Source organism: Macaca nemestrina, chromosome 15 (genome assembly GCF_043159975.1).
Source record: "Macaca nemestrina isolate mMacNem1 chromosome 15, mMacNem.hap1, whole genome shotgun sequence".
Classification (NCBI taxonomy): domain Eukaryota; kingdom Metazoa; phylum Chordata; class Mammalia; order Primates; family Cercopithecidae; genus Macaca; species Macaca nemestrina.
The window spans coordinates 27,764,204-27,783,608 of NC_092139.1; the positions used below are offsets into that span (position 1 = coordinate 27,764,204).

Below are 19,405 nucleotides of genomic sequence, written 5' to 3' on the forward strand. Positions count from 1 at the left end.
TTTTTTTAATAGATTTGATTTTTTAGAGCAGTTGTAGATTCACAGCAAAATTCAGAGGAAGGTACAGACATTTCTCATATTCCCCCTTCTCCTACCAGAGGCATGTAGAGCCTCCCCCATTATCAGTATTCCACACCAGAATGCTACATTTGTTACAGTTGATGAACCTACATTATTGACACATTACCCAAAGCCCATAGTTTACATTAGGGTTCACTCTTGGTATTGAATAATTTATTGATTTTGAGAATGTATAATGACATGTGGCTGTCACTATAGCTGCATACAGAGTAGTTTCACTGCCCTGTAAATCCTCTGTGCTCCACCTTGTCTTTTGTTTTGAATCTATAGTTGTTGTTTTTTTTTTCAAATTTTATAAATTTACTGTCCTCTTTGTTTGTTTAGACTGATTTTACTTTTTCTTTTCTTCTGTTTTTATTTTTTGAGACAGGATCTCACTCTGTCACCCACGTTGGAGTACAGCAGCATGATCTCATCTCACTGCAACCTCTGCTCCCAGGCTCAAGTGATTGTCCCACCTCAGCCTCCTGAGTAGCTGGGACCACAGGCAAGTGCCACCACTCCCAGCTAATTTTTTTGTATTTGTGGTACAGATGGGGTTTTACCATGTTGCCCAGGTCTCGAACTTCTGAGCTACTTTTAAAATGTTCTTATCTGAGCTTACCAATATGTATGTACTGAGCAAAAATTCTGTTTTTTGACTAACATCTCAAGTGCTCAAAATGTTTAAAAAATTGCTTTTTTTCCCAATAAATTTAAACTATAAACGCATCACAGGCATATACAAAATGAGAACAAAATTTGCTTTTTTTTTCAATAAATTTAAAGTAGGAAAACAAAACCGAATATTCTTGTTTCTGGAAAATAAGAATTTATATGGGGCATGGTAGCTTTCACCTGTAATCCCAGCACTTTGGGAGACTGAGGCAAGAGGATCACTTTAGCCCAAGAGTTTGAGACCCAGACTGGGCAACATAGCAATATCCTATCTCTACAAAAAATTAAATTAGCTGGCGTGGTGATGTGTGCCTGTGGTCCCAGCTACTTGGGAGGCTGAGGCAGGAGAATCACTTGAGCCTGGGAATTTGAGGCTACAGTGAGCCGTGATCACGCAACTGTACTCCAGCCAGGACAACAGAGCAAGACGTTGTCTTAAAAAAAAAAAAAAAAGGTGGGGATACCCGGCACAGTGGCTCATGCCTGTAATTCTAGCACTTTGGGAGGCTGAGGTAGGTGGATCACTTGAAGTCAGGAGTTTGAGACCAGCCTGGCAAACGTGGTGAAACCCTGTCTCTACTAAAAATACAGAAAAAATATTAGCCGGGTGTGGTGGTGCATGCCTATAGTCCTAGCTACTCAGGAGGCTGAGGCAGGAGAATTGCTTGAACCTGGGAGGCAGAGGTCTCAGTGAGCCGAGATCAGGCCACTGCACTCCCACCTGGGTGACAGAGTGAGACTCCATCTCAAAAAAAAAAAAAATGGCTAGCTGCAGTGGCTCATGCCTATAATCCTAGCATTTTGGGAGGCCGAGACAGGCAAATGGCTTGAGCTCATGAGTTCGAGACTAACCTGGGTGATATGGCAAAACTCCCATCTCTAAAAAAATATAGGCCGGACACGGTGGCTCACGACTGTAATCCCAGCACTTTGGGAGGCCAAGGAGGGTGGATCACGAGGTAGTAGATCGAGACATTCTGGCTAACGTGGTGAAACCCGTCTCTACTGAAAATATTTTAAAAATTAGCTGGGTGTGGTGGCATGCGCCTGTAGTTACAGCTACTCAGGAGGCTGAGGCAGGAGAATTGAACCTGGGAGGCAGAGGTTGCAATGAGCTGAGATCACACCACTGCACTCCAGCCTGGGTGACAAAGCAAGACTCCACCTCAAAAAAAAAAAAAGTTAGCCAGGCCTGGTGGCTTGCACCTGTAGTCCCAGCTATTTGCAGGGCTTGAGGTGGGAGGATCACTTGAGCCCAGAAGGTCGAGGCCACAGTGAGCTGAGATGGCGCCACTGCACTCCAGCCTGAGTGACCAAGGGAGATCCTGTCTCAAAAAAAAAAAAAAAAATCAATCATAACCTAGAATTACTATTTTGTAGCCTTCTTACACACACATATATGTATATATATAATTGACAAAATATATATAGTTGACAACTTTCCTAGAACATATGCAGATTATTTCTAATAATGCTTATACATTCAGGTGTTGCAAATGATGCTGCAGAGATCACACTACCTATTTCCATGAATACAAATCAAGAGTCCAAAGTCAAGAGTCCTGTATCACTTACTGCTCATTCATTAATTGGTGCTTCTCCAAAACAGACCAGTCTGACTAAAGCACAAGAGGTACATTCAACTGGAATAAGCAGGCCAAAGAGAACTGGGTCCTTAGCACTCTTTTACAGAAAGGTATGTGTTTTTACAGCATTTAAAAAGAGTTTATATTAAATAATATGGAAGAAAGATTGAGTAACAGAGACAGACTTTGGTCTGTTTTTTTCCTAATATACATAACACAAAATTTACCATTTTAACCATTTTTAAGTGTACAGTTCAATGGTATTAAATACATTCACATTGTTGTGCAGCTTTTCAGTATTACTACCATCTATCTTCAGAACTTTTTCATCTTCTCATTCTGAAATTCTGTATCCATTTCTTCCTTTTCCCAGCTTCTGGCAACTACTATTCTACTTTCTGTTTCTGTGAATTTGACTACTCTAGGTTCCTCATATGAGTGAAATCATACGGTATTTGTTTTTTGTTTTTTTGTGTGTGACTGGCTTAGCATAATGTTTTCTAGGTTCATCCATATAGCTTGTGCCAGAATTTCCTTCCTTTTCAAAGCTGAATAATATTCCATTGTATGAAGAAAAGAAAAAAAGAACAAAAGAAAAAATATTCCATCGTATGAATATGCTTTCTATTTAATACCACATTTTGTTTATTCATTCATCTGTTGATGGGCATTTGGGTTGCTTCTACCTTTTGGCTATTGTGAATAATGCTGCTGTGAACATTTGTGTACAGGTGTCTGTTCAAACCAGGCATGGTTGCTCATGCCTGTAAACCCAGCGCTTTGTGAGGCTGAGGCAGGAGGATCACTTGAACCCAGGGGTTTGAGACCACTCTGGGCAACACAGTGAGACCCTATCTCTATTTAAAAAAAAAAAAAAAAAAAAAACAGCCAGGTGTGGTGGCAGATGCCTATAGTCCTGTCTATTTTGGAGGCTGAGGTGTGAGGATCACTTGAGCCCAGGAGGTTGAAGCTACAGTGAGCCAAGATCGCACCACTGCACTCCAGCCTGGGCAACAGAACAAGGCCCTGTCTTAAGAAGAAAAAAAAATAGCAACAAATATCTATTCAAGTCTCTGCTTTCAATTTCTTTGGGTATATTCCCAGAAATGGGAGAGTAATTTAGTATTTCATTTTCTGAGGAACCACCGTACCGTTTTCCACAGTGGCTGGACCATTTTATATTCCCACCAGCAAGGCGCAAGTGTTCCAAGTTCTTCACATCCTTGCCAACATTTCGTGTTTTCTGGTTTGTTTGTTTTTTTGAAAATGGCCATCCAATGGGTGTAAAGATACATCTTATTATAATTTCGATTTTCATTTCCCTACTGATTAGTAATATTGAGTATCTTTTCATGTGTTTTTGCTCATCTATATATCTTCATTGTAGAAATGTCTATTCAAGTCTTTTGCCCATTTTTTAAATTATGGGTTTTGTTTTTGTTGAATTGTAGGAGTTCTTTATGTATTCTAGATATTAATCCCCTATAAAATATACTATTTACAAGTATTTTCTCCCATTCTATGGGTTGTCTTTTCATCCCATTGATGGTGTTCTTGACACATGAAAGTTTTTAATTTTAATAAAGTCAATTTATTCTTTTCATTTTTTGTCTCTGTTTTTGGTGTCATATACAAGAAATAATTGCCAAATCCAGTATTATAAAACTTCTCCCCTATGTTTTCATCTAAGAGTTTTATAGTTTTTAGCTCTTATATTTATTATGTCTATTTTTTTTTGAGACAGTCTCACTTTGTCACCCAGGCTGGAGTGCAGTCGCGCAGTCACAGCTCACTGCAGCCTCCGCCTCCCGGATTCAAATGATCCTCTCACCTCAACGCCCCGAGCAGCTGAGACTACAGGCATGTGCCACCATGCCCAGCTAATTTTCTTTTTTTTTTTTGAGACAGAGTCTCACTCTGTTGCCCAGGCTGGAGTGCAGTGGCACAGTCTCGGCTCACTGCAACCTCTGCCTCCTGGGTTCAAGCAATTCTCCTGTCTCAGCCTCCTGAGTAACTGGGACTACAGGCACATGCCACCACGCCCGTTTAATTTTTGTATTTTTAGTAGAGACGAGGTTTCACCATACTGGTTAGGCTGGTTTCAAACTACTGACCTCAGGTGATTCAGCCACCTTGGCCTCCCAAAGTGCTAGGATTACAGGCATGAGCCACCACACCTGGCCTGTTTTTGCATTTTTTTTGTAGAGACGGGGTTTCAGCATGTTGCCCAGGCTGGTCTGGAACTTGTGAGCTTAAGTGATCTGCCCGCCTCAGCCTCCCAAAGTGCTGGGATTACAGCCATGAGCCACTACACCCAGCCCATTTTAATTTTTGTATATGGTGTTAGATAAGGGTCTAAAGTCATTCTTTTACACATGGATATCTTTTCCCAGCACTATTTGTTGAAAGACTGCCCTTTCCCATTGAATGAGCTTAGAATCCTTGTTGAAAAGTCACTTGAGCATAGATATGGGAGTTTAATTCTGGACTCTCTATTCTATTAATTGGACTATACGTCTATCTGTATTCAGTACCACACTGTTTTGATAACCATAGCTTTGTGTCAAAAGTTTTAAAATCAGGAGATGTGAGACCTCCAACTTTATTTTTCTTTCTAAAGATTGTTTTAGCTATTCAAGATTTCTTGAGAGTCTGTATGAGTTTTAGGATAGATTTTTCTCTTTCTGCAAAAACATTGTTGGAATTTTGACAGAGATTGCCTTGAATATGGACATTGCATTGGCTAGCATTGACATCTTAAGAATATTAAGTCTTCCAGTCTATGATCATAGGATGTCTTTTCATTCACGTCTTCTTTAATTTCTTCAGCAACATTTTGTAGTTTTCAGTATATGTCTTTTGTAAGACAAGTCCTTGCTTAAGATTATTCCTAAGTATTGTATTATTTTTGATGCTATTGTAAGTAAGTGGAATTGTCTTAATTTCATTTTTTAGATTGTTAATGTAATGTAAAGGAACACAAGTGATGTTGTATTGATTTTCTTATCTTGAAGCTTTGCTGATTTATTTATTAGTTCTGTCAGGTTTTATGGGTTCTTTAGGTTTTTTGAGTTTTCCATACATAAGATTTTGTCATCTATGAACAAAGATAATTTTACTTCTTTCTTTCCAATTTGGATTTCTTTTTCCTGCCTAATTGCTCTGGCTAGGAATTCCAGTTCTATGTTGAATACAAGTGGTGAAAGCAAACATCCTTGTTTTACTCCTGATCTTAGAGGAACACCTTTCAGGTTTTCAATTTGAGAATGATGTTAGCTGTGGGTTTTTTATATACAGTTGACCCTTGAACAACATGTTTTTGCACTGTACAAGTCCACTTGTATACAAATTTTTTTCAGCCGACACAGAATGAAAATACAGTATTTGAGGGATGTGATACCTGTGTATATAGAGGGCCATCTTTTTGTACATGGGGATTCTACAGGGCAAAATGGAGGACTTGAGTATGCATAGATTCAGGTATATGCAGGGGCTCCTGGAAGAAATCTCCTGTGTATACCAAGGGATTACTGTATATCCTTTATTTTGTTTAGGTAGTTTCCTTCTCTCTTCCTAGCTTTTGGAGTATTTTTTATCATGAAAGGGTGTTAAATTTTGTCAAATGCTTTCCTGTATCACTTGAAATGATTATGTGGCCATTTTCCCTTTGTCCTTTTGATATGGTGTGTTATACAGATTGATTTCCTTATTTCAAATTATCCTTACCTTCTAAGAATAAGTTCTACTTGGTCATGGTGTATAACCCTCTTCATATGCTGTTGAATTTGTTTTGCTAGTATTTAGTTGAGGATTTTTGCACCAATATTCACAAGAGATAGTGGTCTGTATTTTTTCTTATGCTTAGTCTGGCTTTGCTGTCAAGTGATGTACCTTTAGCCACTTAAAAAATACATTTGACCTTTCAAGAGAATATTATGATCCTGGTGAGCTGTAAGTTTAGACTCAGGCTCACAGGATTTGATTCTGTTTTCAGATCTAACTTACGTTTTTTGCTAGCTTGTATTCTTTTGCAACTTTGAGTAAGTAGTTGGCCAGCCTCTGGAATTAACTGAAACTCCATTGTGTTATGTTGCTGTAGAATGGAGTTCACTGTGGGACAAATACATGTTGGATCTCATGGGTGAATGTGAATCAGCGAAGAATCATTCTAAAGATTGATGGGATACTGTGAGAAGGCTATATATTCTTTTTAATTGTTTTTTTTTTTAGAGACAAGGTCTTGTTCTGTTACCAAAGCTATAGTGCAGTGGCATGAATATGGCTCACTGTAGCCTTGAACTCCTGGGCTCAAGTGATCCTCCCTCTTTGACCTCCCAAAGCATTGGGATTACTGTGTGAGTCACCATGCCCAAGCCATTATTTATTTATTTACTTTTGAGACAGAGTCTTACTCTGTCTCCCAGGCTGGAATGCAGTAGCATGATCTCGGCTCACTACAGCTTCTGTCTCCCAGGTTCAAACGATTCACTTGCCTCACCCTCCCAAGTAGCTGGGACTACAGGTGTGCACCACCACACCTGGCTAATTTTTGTATTTTTAGTAGAAACAGGGTTTCACCATATTGGCCAGCCTGGTCTCAAACTCCTGACCTCAGGTGATCCGCCCACCACAGCCTCCCAAAGTGCTGGGATTACAGGCATGTGCCACCATGCCTAGCTGTTACTCATAATTTTTATTATAAATCTAGGCCAGGCATGGTGGCTCATGCCTGTAATCTCAGTATTTCAGAGGCCGAGGCAGGAGGATTACTCAAGGCTTGCAGTTTAAGACCAGCCTGGGCAACATAGCGAGACCCAGTCTCTACCAAAAACTTAAAAAATTAGCCAGCATAGTGGCACATGCCTGTAGTCCCAGCTACTCAGGAGGCTAAAGTGGAAGGATAACATGAGCCCATGATTTCAAGGCTGCAGTGAGCTAAGAAGGTGCTACTACACTCCAGCCCAAGAAACAGAGTAAGACCCCATCTCCAAAAATAAAAAATAAATAAAGTAAATCTAGTGTGTTACCTTTTAAATTAGCATATGACCAGTTCTTATTATAATACTTAAATTATTTTAATATTAATGGAAAAGGACTAAAAACTGTTGACCTTAGACAATAACTTGAATTTGTCCTATCTCTTACAAGCACATTTTGAATCATCAGCTTCTGATAAGATAGACATGTTAATCAGATATTTATAACCAAACATGACTGCAGTGTATCCCACAACTAGACGGTTGGCTAGCCCATTCTGTTGCCCAGGTTGGAGTACAGTGACTATTCACAAGCACAGTTACAGCACGCTACAGCCCAAACTCCTAGGCTCAAGTGATCCTCCTTCATTACCCTCCAAGAAGCTGGGTCTACAGGCAAATTTAAGTGTATTTCTCTACTAATCGTTTTATTATTATTATTTTGAGACAGGGTCTTGCTCTGTCGCCCAGACTAGAATGCAGAGGCACGATAATGGCTCACTGCAGTCTACCTCCCGGGCTCAAGAGCTCCTCCTGCCTCCTGAGTAGTAGGACCACAGGCGTGCACCACCCCATCCAGCTAGATTTTTTTTTTTTTTTTTTTTTTTAGAAAGAGAGTCTCACTGTGTTTCCCAGGCTGGTCTCTAACTTCTGGGCTCAAGCGATCCTCCCACCTCAGCCTCCTGAAGTGGCTGGGATTACGGGTGTGAGCCACCATGCCCAACCAATTGTTCTTATAATAATTTTTTTTTTTTTTAAGATGGAGTCTCGGTCTGTCGCCAGGCTGGAGTGCAGTGGTGCGATCTCGGCTCACTGCAAGCTCCACCTCCCGGATTCCCACCATTCTCCTGCCTCAGCCTCCCGAGTAGCTGGGACTACAGGCGCCCGCAACCTCACCCGGCTAATTTTTTGTTGTTTTTAGTAGAGACGGGGTTTCACCGTGGTCTCGATCTCCTGACCTTGTGATCCTCCCGCCTCGGCCTCCCAAAATGCTGGGATTACAGGCGTGAGCCACCGCGCCTGGCCTATTTTTTTTGTTTTTAGTAGAGACAGGGTTTCACCATGTTGATCAGGACGGTCTCAATCTCCTGACCTCGTGATCCACTGCCTCAGCCTCCCAAAGTACTAGTATTACAGGTGTGAGCCACCGCGCCTGGCCTAATAATTTTTTTTTTTTTTGAGACGGAGTCTTGCTCTGTCACCCAGGCTGGAGTGCAGTGGCGCGATCTTGGCTCACTGCCGCCCGGGTTTAAGCAATTCTCCTGCCTCAGCGTCCTAAGTAGCTGGGATTACAGGTGTGTGCCACCACGCCCAGCTAATTTTTGTATTTTTAGTAGAGACGGGATTTCATCATCTTAGCCAGGCTGGTCTTGAACTCCTGACCTTGTGACCCACCCGTCTCAGCCTCCCAAAGTGCTGGGATTACAGGCGTGAGCCACTGTGCCCAGCAATAATTTTTTATATGTCCTCTTTTCTCTATGCTAAATAAATCTTCCTTAATTTATACTCTTCCTCAATCATGTTTTTCTCCATTCTTTTGTCACTTGCTATCATGGAAAGTCTTAGCTCACGCTCTGAATTAGATAGTTTTATATTAAGATAAAACATGAGGAATTTATTTATTTTTTTTTTTTTGAGATGGAGTCTCGCTCTGTCGCCCAGGCTGGAGTGCAGTGACACGATCTTCGCTCACTGCAGGCTCCGTCGCCTCCCGGGTTCACGCCATTCTCCTGCCTCAGCCTCCCTAGAAGCTGGGAATACAGGCGCCCACCACCACGCCCGGCTAATTTTTTTTTTGCATTTTCAGTAGAGGTGGGATTTCACCGTGTTCACCAGGATGGCCTCGATCTCCTGACCTCGTGATCTGCCCGCCTCGGCCTCCCAAAGTGCTGGGATTACAGTCGTGAGCTACCGCACCCGGCCGAGGATTATTTTTTACGTTTTTATATCAAATCCTATTTCTTTCACAGTACCTCTAACGTATTTTCTGACCTTGGGCATAGTGATTATCTATTTATTTCTTAGATTTCAGTTTAGCTGTTTGAAAATAATAGTAGCTTAAACAAGAGAATTTATCTTTCACGTAAAGTCTGTGTAAGTAGTATGGGGACTGCTGTGGTTACCATGACCATTAGGAACCCAGGTCCTGGCCAGGCGTGGTGGTTGACGCCTGTAATCCTAGCACTTTGGGAGGCCGGGATGGGCAGATCACGAGGTCAGGAGTTCGAGACTATCCTGGCTAACATGGTGAAACCCCATCTCTACTAAAAATACAAAAAAATTACCCGGGCATGGTAGCAGGCACCTGTAGTCCCAGCTAATCAGGAGGCTGAAGCAGGAGAATGGCGTGAACCTGGGCAACGGGGTTGCAGTGAGCCGAGATTGCGACACCACACTCTAGCCTGGGCGACAGAGCAAGACTCCATCTCAAAAAATAAAAAAACCCAGGTCCCTTCAAGGATTTTTTGGCCGTTCTCAACACAAGGTTTCTAACTCAGTCCATGATGACTGCTTCCCTTCCAGATATCATATCTGCATTCTAGCCAGCAGGAAGAAAAAGAGCATGCCTCCTCACCTTCAGAACCTGTCCCAGAAGTTACATACACCAGTGCTGTTTATTTCCCACTTAGTCATGTAGCCACTTGTAGAATTTATTTATTTATTTATTTATTTATTGGAGACAAGGTCTCGCTCAGTCACCCATGCTGGGGTGCAGTGGCAAGATCATGGCTCACTGCAGCCTCAACCTCCTGGGCTCAAGCGATCCTCTCACCTCAGCCTCCTGAGTAGCTGGGACTATAGGCACAGGCTACCACACCCAGCTAATTTTTAAATTTTTTGTAGATAAGGTGTTTCGCTATGTTGCTTAGGATGGTTTCAAACTCCTGGACTCAACCAGTCCATCCACCTCACCTTCCCAATGTGCTGGGATTACAGATGTGAGCCACCGTGCCCAAGCAGAATTTTCAAAGGGGCAAATATAGTCTTTATTACAGGAAGCCAGGTGTAAATGTCAAGGGTTCTGTTATTGCAGAAGAGGAGACAGACACTGGAAAACAACTCATTTATAGCTTCTACAACCATTCTTTGTCTTCTGTTCCTTTCAGTTATAGCTCATTTATTTTCATTACATTGTGGGTTTTGGAGCAACTGATTCTCCAAGGAATTTCATCTTTTAGGGAAACCCCTTCTTTGAATGAAATAGTCTCCAGAAGTATAAACAAAACATATGAAAGCAGGGCTGCTTTGGTTGACAATTAGGATGGTTGAGGGAGAGTCTTGCTCTTTTCACCACCTTTACTGGCTTCTCTTCTCTGTCCCTCCACCCCCTCCTATGCCTAAGGACTGTTTAAAATACAGAGCTTGAAAATATAGCGGTTTCCCCATTTACTTACCGTTTTTAATTTTCAAAATGGCAAATTATTGCCTCTGATAATTAACCTAAGTTTGAAAGAAGTAGGCTTTTTTTGGTGAATTCTTCATTTTGAATGTTGTTTTAGAATCTAACATCCTTTTCCTTTCATTTAATTATAACCTACTCAGTATAGATAAGAAGCTAGAAAATATAAAAGGAACTGAAATGTCTGAATCTATAATAAATTCAAAATAACCATTCACTGAGTAAATTATAACGATTATCTATGCTGAACTCAGTGTGATGCTGGTGTTCTATGCCTACATAGAATTTACCGTGAATGTTAGAATCAGAAGCCTGCCAGCATATGTGTATCCTGTAAGCATTGGATCAGTTCTGTAAAAGATACTTTACCAAGTGTTACTTAATTACATATTATTTTTAATAATTCTAGCTAGGACTATATCTCTTATCTTATCCTTTCATGAATATAAAGTTCTAGTGTCTTTCCCTTTGCTCTGACCCTACTGTTTCCTCAGCATGGCTGGACCAGAAACAAGGGGAGAGGATACAGAAAATTTGTTTGCTATAAAATAAATCACTGGTGGCTTTGGAGTCAACTATTTGTCTCTCTTTATATTAGATTACTGAGTAGCTTAAATTAGTTTTTAAGCTCAGTTTGTAGGTATTTTTCTGCCAAAGATAATTTTCTGTAAGGGGTAACTTACTTTCTTTTTTTTTCCTCTCTGAAAATTTAAAGACATAGTTTGGGCCGGGTGCGGTGACTCACCCTGTAATCCCAGCACTTTGGGAGGCCGAGGCAGGCAGATCACCTGACCTCAGGAGTTTGAGACCACTCTGGGCAACGTGGTGAAACCACATCTCTACTCAAATACAAAAAAAAAAAAAAATTAGCCAGGCATGGTGATGCTTGCCTGTAGTCCCAGCTACTTGGGAGGATAAGACACGAGAATCACTTGAGCCCGGAGGCGGAGGTTGCAGTGAGCCAAGATCGTGCCACTGCACTCCAACTTAGGCTACAGAGTAAGACTCTGTCTCAAAAAAAAAAAAAAAAAGAGTTTGAATAGAACAGTCTGGTTTAGGAATACCACATCAGGGTTATCAATTCTTAAAATAATAAAAGTCTTGCAGGATCTTAGGGCCAGGGAACTGAACTGAATTTATTTTCACATGCTTTAAAAAAAAAAGCTTTGTATCTTATTTAACATTCCTGTTTTGTTCCCATTGTGCTCATAAAAAGTGTAGAATATAGGAGCAATTTTTAAATGGTTTTGCTTTCTGACTCATTTTGGAGTCAAACGTATATTATTTGGCATGTTAGGCCTCCTAGCAATTTTACCTGAACACAAAGAGAATAGACAGAGACTTCTGAGCTTTGAAAAATTATGCGTTCGGGCCGGGCACAGTGGCTCACACCTGTAATCCCATTACTTTGGGAGGCTGCAGTGCGTGGGTTACTTGAGGTCAGGAGTTAAAGACAAGCCTGGCCAACATGATCAAACCCTGTCTCTACGAAAAATACAAAAATTAGCTAGGCATGGTGGCCTGCAACTGTATGTCCAGTTACTCGGGAGGCTAAGGCAGTAACTGCTTTACACAGAAGGCAGAGGTTGCAGTGAGGCAAGATGGTGCCACTGCACTCCAGCCTGGGTGACAAAGCGAGAATCCACCTAAGAAGAAAAAAAAAAAGGAAAAATTATGTATTCATAATTGTCATGATGCAGGTAAATCTATATTTCAGTTTTTCTTTACATAGTTGGCAGCATAGAGTAATAGATGACATCTTTAAAAAAAATTTTCAAGTAGCTTTGCTTTAATCTATATCCTCCTGCCATAGCAGTGAACTAGTGCTATAGAACAGAAATTTTATTTAATTTAGTATATCAACAGCCTATGTTTTTAATCTTGGTCTGAAAGCCCATGTTCATGGTAAGACATAAAAATTTGAGAAATGATTTACTTGGTGTTTTGCATCAATGTATTACCTTCTATTTTAGGTCTATCATTTGGCAAGTGTACGCTTACGTGATCTATGTCTAAAACTGGATGTTTCAAATGAGTTACGAAGGAAGATATGGACATGTTTTGAATTCACTTTAGTTCACTGCCCTGATCTAATGAAAGACAGGCATTTGGATCAGCTCCTCCTTTGTGCCTTTTATATCATGGCAAAGGTAATGTATACATTGGGAGAAGAGGCTGGGCATGGTGGCTCACACGTATAATCCTAGCACTTTGGGAGGTCAAGGCAAGGAGATCACTTGAGCCCAAGATTTCGAGATCAGCTTGGGCAACATGGTGAAACCTTGTCTCTGTAAAAAATGTAAAAGTTAGCTGGGCATTGTTGCTTGCACCTATAGGCCCAGCTACTTGGGAGACTGAGGTGGGAGGATCTCTTGAGCCCAGGAGGCCAAGGTTGCAGTGACCCGAGATCATGACACTGCACTTCAGTCTGGGCAATAGAGCAAGACCCCTGTCTCAAGAAAAAAAAAGTTTCTGTACCATATTGCATATTGCTTTCTCGTGATTTATTGTGCTGCCCCAGAAGAGCATTTTACTTTCTAGTTGCTACAACGTGTTTTAAGTCATAGAATAACATATCTTGCTTGTTTTTTAAAATTCTCATATATCTGATACAATCATTTGTCTTTACCACACTGGCCACACTGGCAGTCCTAGCAGATATATACAGTTAAGATTTGATTTTTCAGCTTTTTGAGACAGAGCATATGTTTTTAAACTCCTTTGTGACCCCTCCTCCCAGAATGCCTCTTTGAAATCTCTGTAAAAAATAGGTCTTAGGCCGGGCGCGGTGGCTCACGCCTGTAATCCCAGCACTTTGGGAGCCCAAGGCGGATGGATCACAAGGTCAGGAGATCAAGACCATCCTGGCTAACACGGTGAAACCCCGTCTCTACTAAAAATACAAAAAATTAGCCGATCGTGGTGGTGGGCGCCTGTAGTCCCAGCTACTCAGGAGGCTGAGGCAGGAGAACGGCGTGAACCTGGGAGGCGGAGCTTGCAGTGAGCCGAGATTGCGCCACTGCACTCCAGCCTGCGCGACAGAGCACGACTCCGTCTCAAATAAATAAATAAATAAATAAATAAATAAATAAATAAATAATAGGTCTTAGTAATTGTTTCTGCAGCACTATGGCAGTTAACGAGAACATGCACCATACAAAAGGCAACTAAAAGGGAGCCAACAAGAAAATGGTTGATTCATTTTTTAAGAAAGATTAGTTTGATGTAACAAAGCACCGAGTATGTTCAATACAAGAAATACTGGAAAGACACTAGTTACCAGGACTCAAGGAACCAAATTGCATCTGATAGCCTCAAGAGTCATGTGTTTGAAGTGAATCTTGCTGATTTGCAGAATGGTGAAGTTGCAGTTAGAAAACTCAACCTGAAGGGCCGGGCGTGGGCTCACGCCTATAATCCCAGCACTTTGGGAGGCTAAGGCAGGCAGATCACGAGGTCAGGAGATCGAGACCATCCTGGCTAACACGGTGAAACCCTGTCTCTACTAAAAATACAAAAATTAGCTGGGCGTGGTGGCACACTCCTGTAGTCCCAGCTACTCAGGAAGGACTCCTGAGGCAGGAGAATCACTTGAACCCGGGAGGCGGAGGTTGCAGTAAGCCAAGATCACGCCACTGCACTCTAGCCTAGATGACAGAGCGAGACTCTATCTCAAAAAAAGAAAAAAAAAGAATTAAAAACTTAAAAGATAAATGTTACTAGCTAATCGTGTGTTTTCCAGAAGACTGTTAGAGTTCAGGCTTTGCCATTTCTAGCTCATCATTATAGAGAACAGGGTTAGCACTAATGGACAGTGAAGCAAGGGAAAGGAGTAACTTAAGTGAAGTTTATGATCACAGAGATCCCAGAAGGAATTCCTTTTTCTTCCTTTTGGCCACCACTGTGACTTCTGTCTAAACATTAGAAACCCTACAGTCTGGGCCGGGCGCGGTGGCTCAAGCCTGTAATCCCAGCACTTTGGGAGGCCGAGACGGGCGGATCACGAGGTCAGGAGATCAAGACCATCCTGGCTAACACGGTGAAACCCCGTGTCTACTAAAAATACAAAAAATTAGCCGGGCGTGGTGGCGGGCGCCTGTAGTCCCAGCTACCTCGGAGGCTGAGGCGGGAGAATGGCGTGAACCCGGGAGGCGGAGCTTGCAGTGAGCCGAGATCGCGCCACTGCACTCCAGCCTGGGAGACACAGCGAGACTCCGTCTCAAAAAAAAAAAAAAAAAAAAAAAGAAACCCTACAGTCTGTCCTGAAATGTTAAAACCTAATCCTATAATAGCCACTCAGTTTGATTGAGGATCATCACTGTGAGATATTTTTAATCCTTTGTATGGGCCGGGCGCGGTGGCTCAAGCCTGTAATCCCAGCACTTTGGGAGGCCGAGATGGGCGGATCACTAGGTCAGGAGATCGAGACCATCCTGGCTAACACGGTGAAACCCCGTCTCTACTAAAAAATACAAAAAACTAGCCGGGCGAGGTGGCGGGCGCCTGTGGTCCCAGCTACTCAGGAGGCTGAGACAGGAGAATGGCCCGAACCTGGGAGGCGGAGCTTGCAGTGAGCTGAGATCCGGCCACTGCACTCCAGCCTGGGCGACAGAGCGAGACTCCGTCTCAAAAAAAAAAAAAAAAAAAAAAAAATCCTTTGTATGTAGTTAATTTACTTTTAAGTAAGTACTTAAAATTAATAAAACTGGAGACTGCAGGGCATTAAACAGATCTGAGTTTTCTTATATCTTTTTTTATATAAAGAAATGGATTTTCAGTAGAGTCACACCATAACAGTTTCAGTGCTTTTTGATTAATGAAACTATTAAGTGATTCCCCACAGGCTACAAAGCCTGAACTGTAAAGGTAGAAAAAAATCATAAATGTTAGTGGTTTTTAGTCATGGACTGGCCTGGGGTTAATGGTTTTCTGCAAGGTTGCTCTCAGTGCCAACTTATAATTGAAGTTTTGTTCAGAGTCATTTTTCTTTCAAAAAGCATTTGATAAATGCAGTTTTTATTTTCCTTAGGTAACAAAAGAAGAAAGAACTTTTCAAGAAATTATGAAAAGTTACAGGAATCAGCCCCAAGCTAATAGTCACGTGAGTTACATTATTTCTCCTACTGTCCAAAAATAGATTTACTGTTTTCCACTGACAAGTTATATAAAAGGTAAACTTATTTTATAGCTTTAATATACTTCAGATTTTCTGTTTTAATGGATAACATTAAAACTCAAGAGATAATTTCATCAAAGGACAATTTCAGTAGAAGCCAGGAAATCTAACTGTTTCCGATTCATCCATATACTTTCATATACTTCTCATAAGTTCTGCCATTCTATTTGTTCATTTAATGAAAGATATGTATAATGGCTCACGCCTGTAATCCCAGCACTTTGGGAGGCGGAGTCAGGTGGATTACCTGAGGTCAGGAGTTCGAGACCAGTCTGGCCAACATGGTAAAATCCTGTCTCTACTAAAAATACAGAAATTAGCCAGGCATGGTGGCAAACGCCTGTAATCCCAGCTACTCGGGAGGCTGATGCAGGAGAATTGCTTGAGCCCGGGAGGCGGAGGTTGCCGTGAGCCAAGATTGTTCCACTGCACTCCAGCCTGGCCGACAGAGCGAGACTCTATCTCAGGAAAAAAAAAAAAAAAAAAAAAAAAAGATATGTATAATAATAATATTCTTTAATTATATAACTTTATTTTTTTTTATTTTTTTTTATTTTTTATTTTTTTGAGACGGAGTCTGGCTCTGTCACCCAGGCTGGAGTGCAGTGGCGCGATCTCGGCTCACTGCAAGCTCCGCCTCCCGGGTTTACGCCATTCTCCTGCCTCAGCCTCCCGAGTAGCTGGGACTACAGGCGCCCGCCACCTCGCCCGGCTAGTTTTTTGTATTTTTTAGTAGAGACGGGGTTTCACCGTGTTAGCCAGGATGGTCTCGATCTCCTGACCTCGTGATCCGCCCGTCTCGGCCTCCCAAAGTGCTGGGATTACAGGCTTGAGCCACCGCGCCCAGCCATAACTTTATTTTTTTTAATGATATTTAAACCCAGTGAAATTTTAGGGTTCATTAACCTAACTACAGCTTCTTTTGCCATCTGCTAAGCACCCTAATGTTTGCATCTTTGAATAGATGTTAAACATTTCTGATTATATTGTTCTCGCTGTGGTGAAAATTGCATGAAACCTTTCAGTCATAGTAGCAGAGTGGACTGGCACACAATAAGCATTTAATGAATGTTAATGTCATATTGTTGTTATTATTGTACCTGAAGAACACAAGTAAATTACCTTAAGGGTTTGATCATTCAAGAACCTGGTTGCTCTGCTCTTAGGAAGCATAATGGTCTCTTCTCTGGCCCTGGAAATTGTAGCCAGAAAGAGAGTGAGAGTGGCCTAGATTGCAGACCAACACAGAGATGTGGCCTCAGTATTAGTAGTTATATCCCCTTCTAAGAGAGCTTTAAGCCCTAAAATACATTATAGCAAGCAATATAGAGACATTTGAAGAACCAAGTACAGGCATTTGTTATATCCTGTGATAAGCTAAGATTTTCTGGGCTTCTTCAGGAAAATCCCTCAGGAACAGAGCCTAGAAAGCTCTAGATTGTCCTTGAAGATCATTAAGGTGAGGTTAGTGTGAGTCAAAAATGGGCCAAGCCATGGCTCCCTGAATATCCTCTTAATACCAGTAACCTATAATATAGTACAAGGGGGAATGGATCATGCCTTTCCAGCTATCTCAGAGGTGAGATAGTTCAGGGGCAGGGAAGGGAAAAGATTTTCATGTGGCCATCTGAAAGGAGATGGGAATGGGCTGGGGGCAGAAAAACAAGCTGCTTTAAGAACAAACGACTCTTGGCCAGGCACAGTGGCTCACGCCTGTAATCCCACCAGTTAAGGAAGCCAAGGCAGGCAGATTGCTTGAGCCCAGGAGGTCAATGCTACAGTGAGCCATAATTGTGCCACTGCACTCCAGTCTGAGCCATGGAGTGAGACCCTGTCTCTCAAAAGAAAAAAAAAAGACCAATCGATTGTTGTGTAAGGAATTAAAAAGGAGGAATTAATTCAGGTCTTTTGTTTTTTGTTTGTTTGTTTGTTTTCTTTTGTTTTGTATTTGAGACAGAGTCTTGCTTTGTTGTCCAGGCTGGAGCGCAGTGGTACAATCTCAGCTCAGTGCAACCTTCACCCCCTGGCTTCAAGCAGTTCTCCTGCCTCAGCCTCCCTAGTAGCTGGAATTACAAGTGTGTGCTACCATGCCCAGCTAATTTTTGTATTTTTAGTAGAGACGGGCTTTCACCATGTTGGCCAGGCTGGTCTTGAATGCCTGGCCTCAAGTGATCTGCCCGCCTTGGCCTCCCAAAGTGCTGGGATTACAGGTGTGAGCCACTGCACCTGACCAAACTCAGGTCTTTGAAGTTGCTTTTATTTAGTAAAACCCAATCATCAGTCTTTAGTTGCTATTTCTTCTATTTTATAAACTAAGCCCATCTTAGATGGTAAGCTCTTCTCCAGTATCCCCTCTTTTATGGTATGTGTTATAATCTATGCTTACTAGAGCTAATAACATTTTACCCTTGAGTATCACTTATACAGACAAATAGTTTTTTATTGGCTTGATATTTTGCTCTTCTCACTTTGATTTTGTTTAACATGTACCTCTGTGACTGAGCAGTTCTTTTTTTCCCCTCTGGTGTGTAGGTATATAGAAGTGTTCTGCTGAAAAGTATTCCAAGAGAATTTGTGGCATATAATAAAAATATAAATGATGACTTTGAAATGATAGATTGTGGTAAGTTATCCAATTTAACATACTATATGTAAAACACATTGGATCACACTGTACATAATACAGTGGGTGTCAGACAACATGGAAATGTGAATCATGAGGAGGTGAGGTAGACAATACACACACGTTTTGAAAACAATTATGTTTGAGATTAGAATGTGCTGGTATAGTTTATTGAAACCATTAATTTGTCCCCCGTTAATTGTGTTTTGGAAGAAATTTTCTAGTCTACTTATACATGTTAATGAAACATATAAAAGAGACTTAATAAAATTCTTAAATCTGAATGACAGGGAAAACAAGGTAGCTGACAGTAATCTTCCCGAGGAGTCTATTAAGAAAATGTCCTGGCTGGGCGTGGTGGTTCACGCCTGTAATCCCAGCACTTTAGGAGGCCAAGGCGGTCAGATCACGAGGTCAAGAGATCAAGGCCATCCTGGCCAACATGGTGAAACTCCATCTCTACTTTAAAAAATACAAAAATTAACTAGTTGTGGGGTATGCATCTGTAGTCCCAGCTACTCGGGAGCCTGAGGCAGGAGAATCACTTGAACCCGGGAGTCAGAGGTTGCAGTGAGCTGAGATCACGCCACTGCACTCCAGCCTGGCAGCAGAGTGAGACTCTGTCGCACACACATACACAAAAGAAAATGTCCTGTTCATATAAGTATTATAGGTAATTCTGCTACCACAGGCAAGACTGCACCCTCTTGCCACCATCATGCTAAGACTTCAGGCACTAGTAATCTTTTTTAAAGAAAAGAAAATCAAATGGTTAGTATTCATACACCTCTTCTGTCTACCTCCTTTCCCTTGTCTCATCTTTCCATGTATTTAAGGTGTATGTAATATATACATGTGTATATACTGTGATTTTTTTTGTTTTGTTTTGCTTTGTTTGAGATAGGG

General features: G+C 41.5%; 1 protein-coding gene across 7 annotated transcripts in view; it reads left to right on the forward strand.

Annotated features, from left to right (window-relative positions):
- LOC105496302 (RB transcriptional corepressor like 1) overlaps positions 1-19,405 on the forward strand; it is a 90,005-nt gene that overhangs the window by 54,434 nt on the left and 16,166 nt on the right. For all 7 annotated transcript variants that reach the window (XM_071079351.1, XM_071079350.1, XM_011766624.3 and 4 more), the window contains 4 exons: positions 2,226-2,434; positions 12,674-12,850; positions 15,730-15,801; positions 18,409-18,499. In XM_071079351.1, the coding sequence (XP_070935452.1) occupies positions 2,226-2,434; positions 12,674-12,850; positions 15,730-15,801; positions 18,409-18,499 (549 nt within the window). The remainder of the gene's footprint in view (positions 1-2,225; positions 2,435-12,673; positions 12,851-15,729; positions 15,802-18,408; positions 18,500-19,405) is intronic.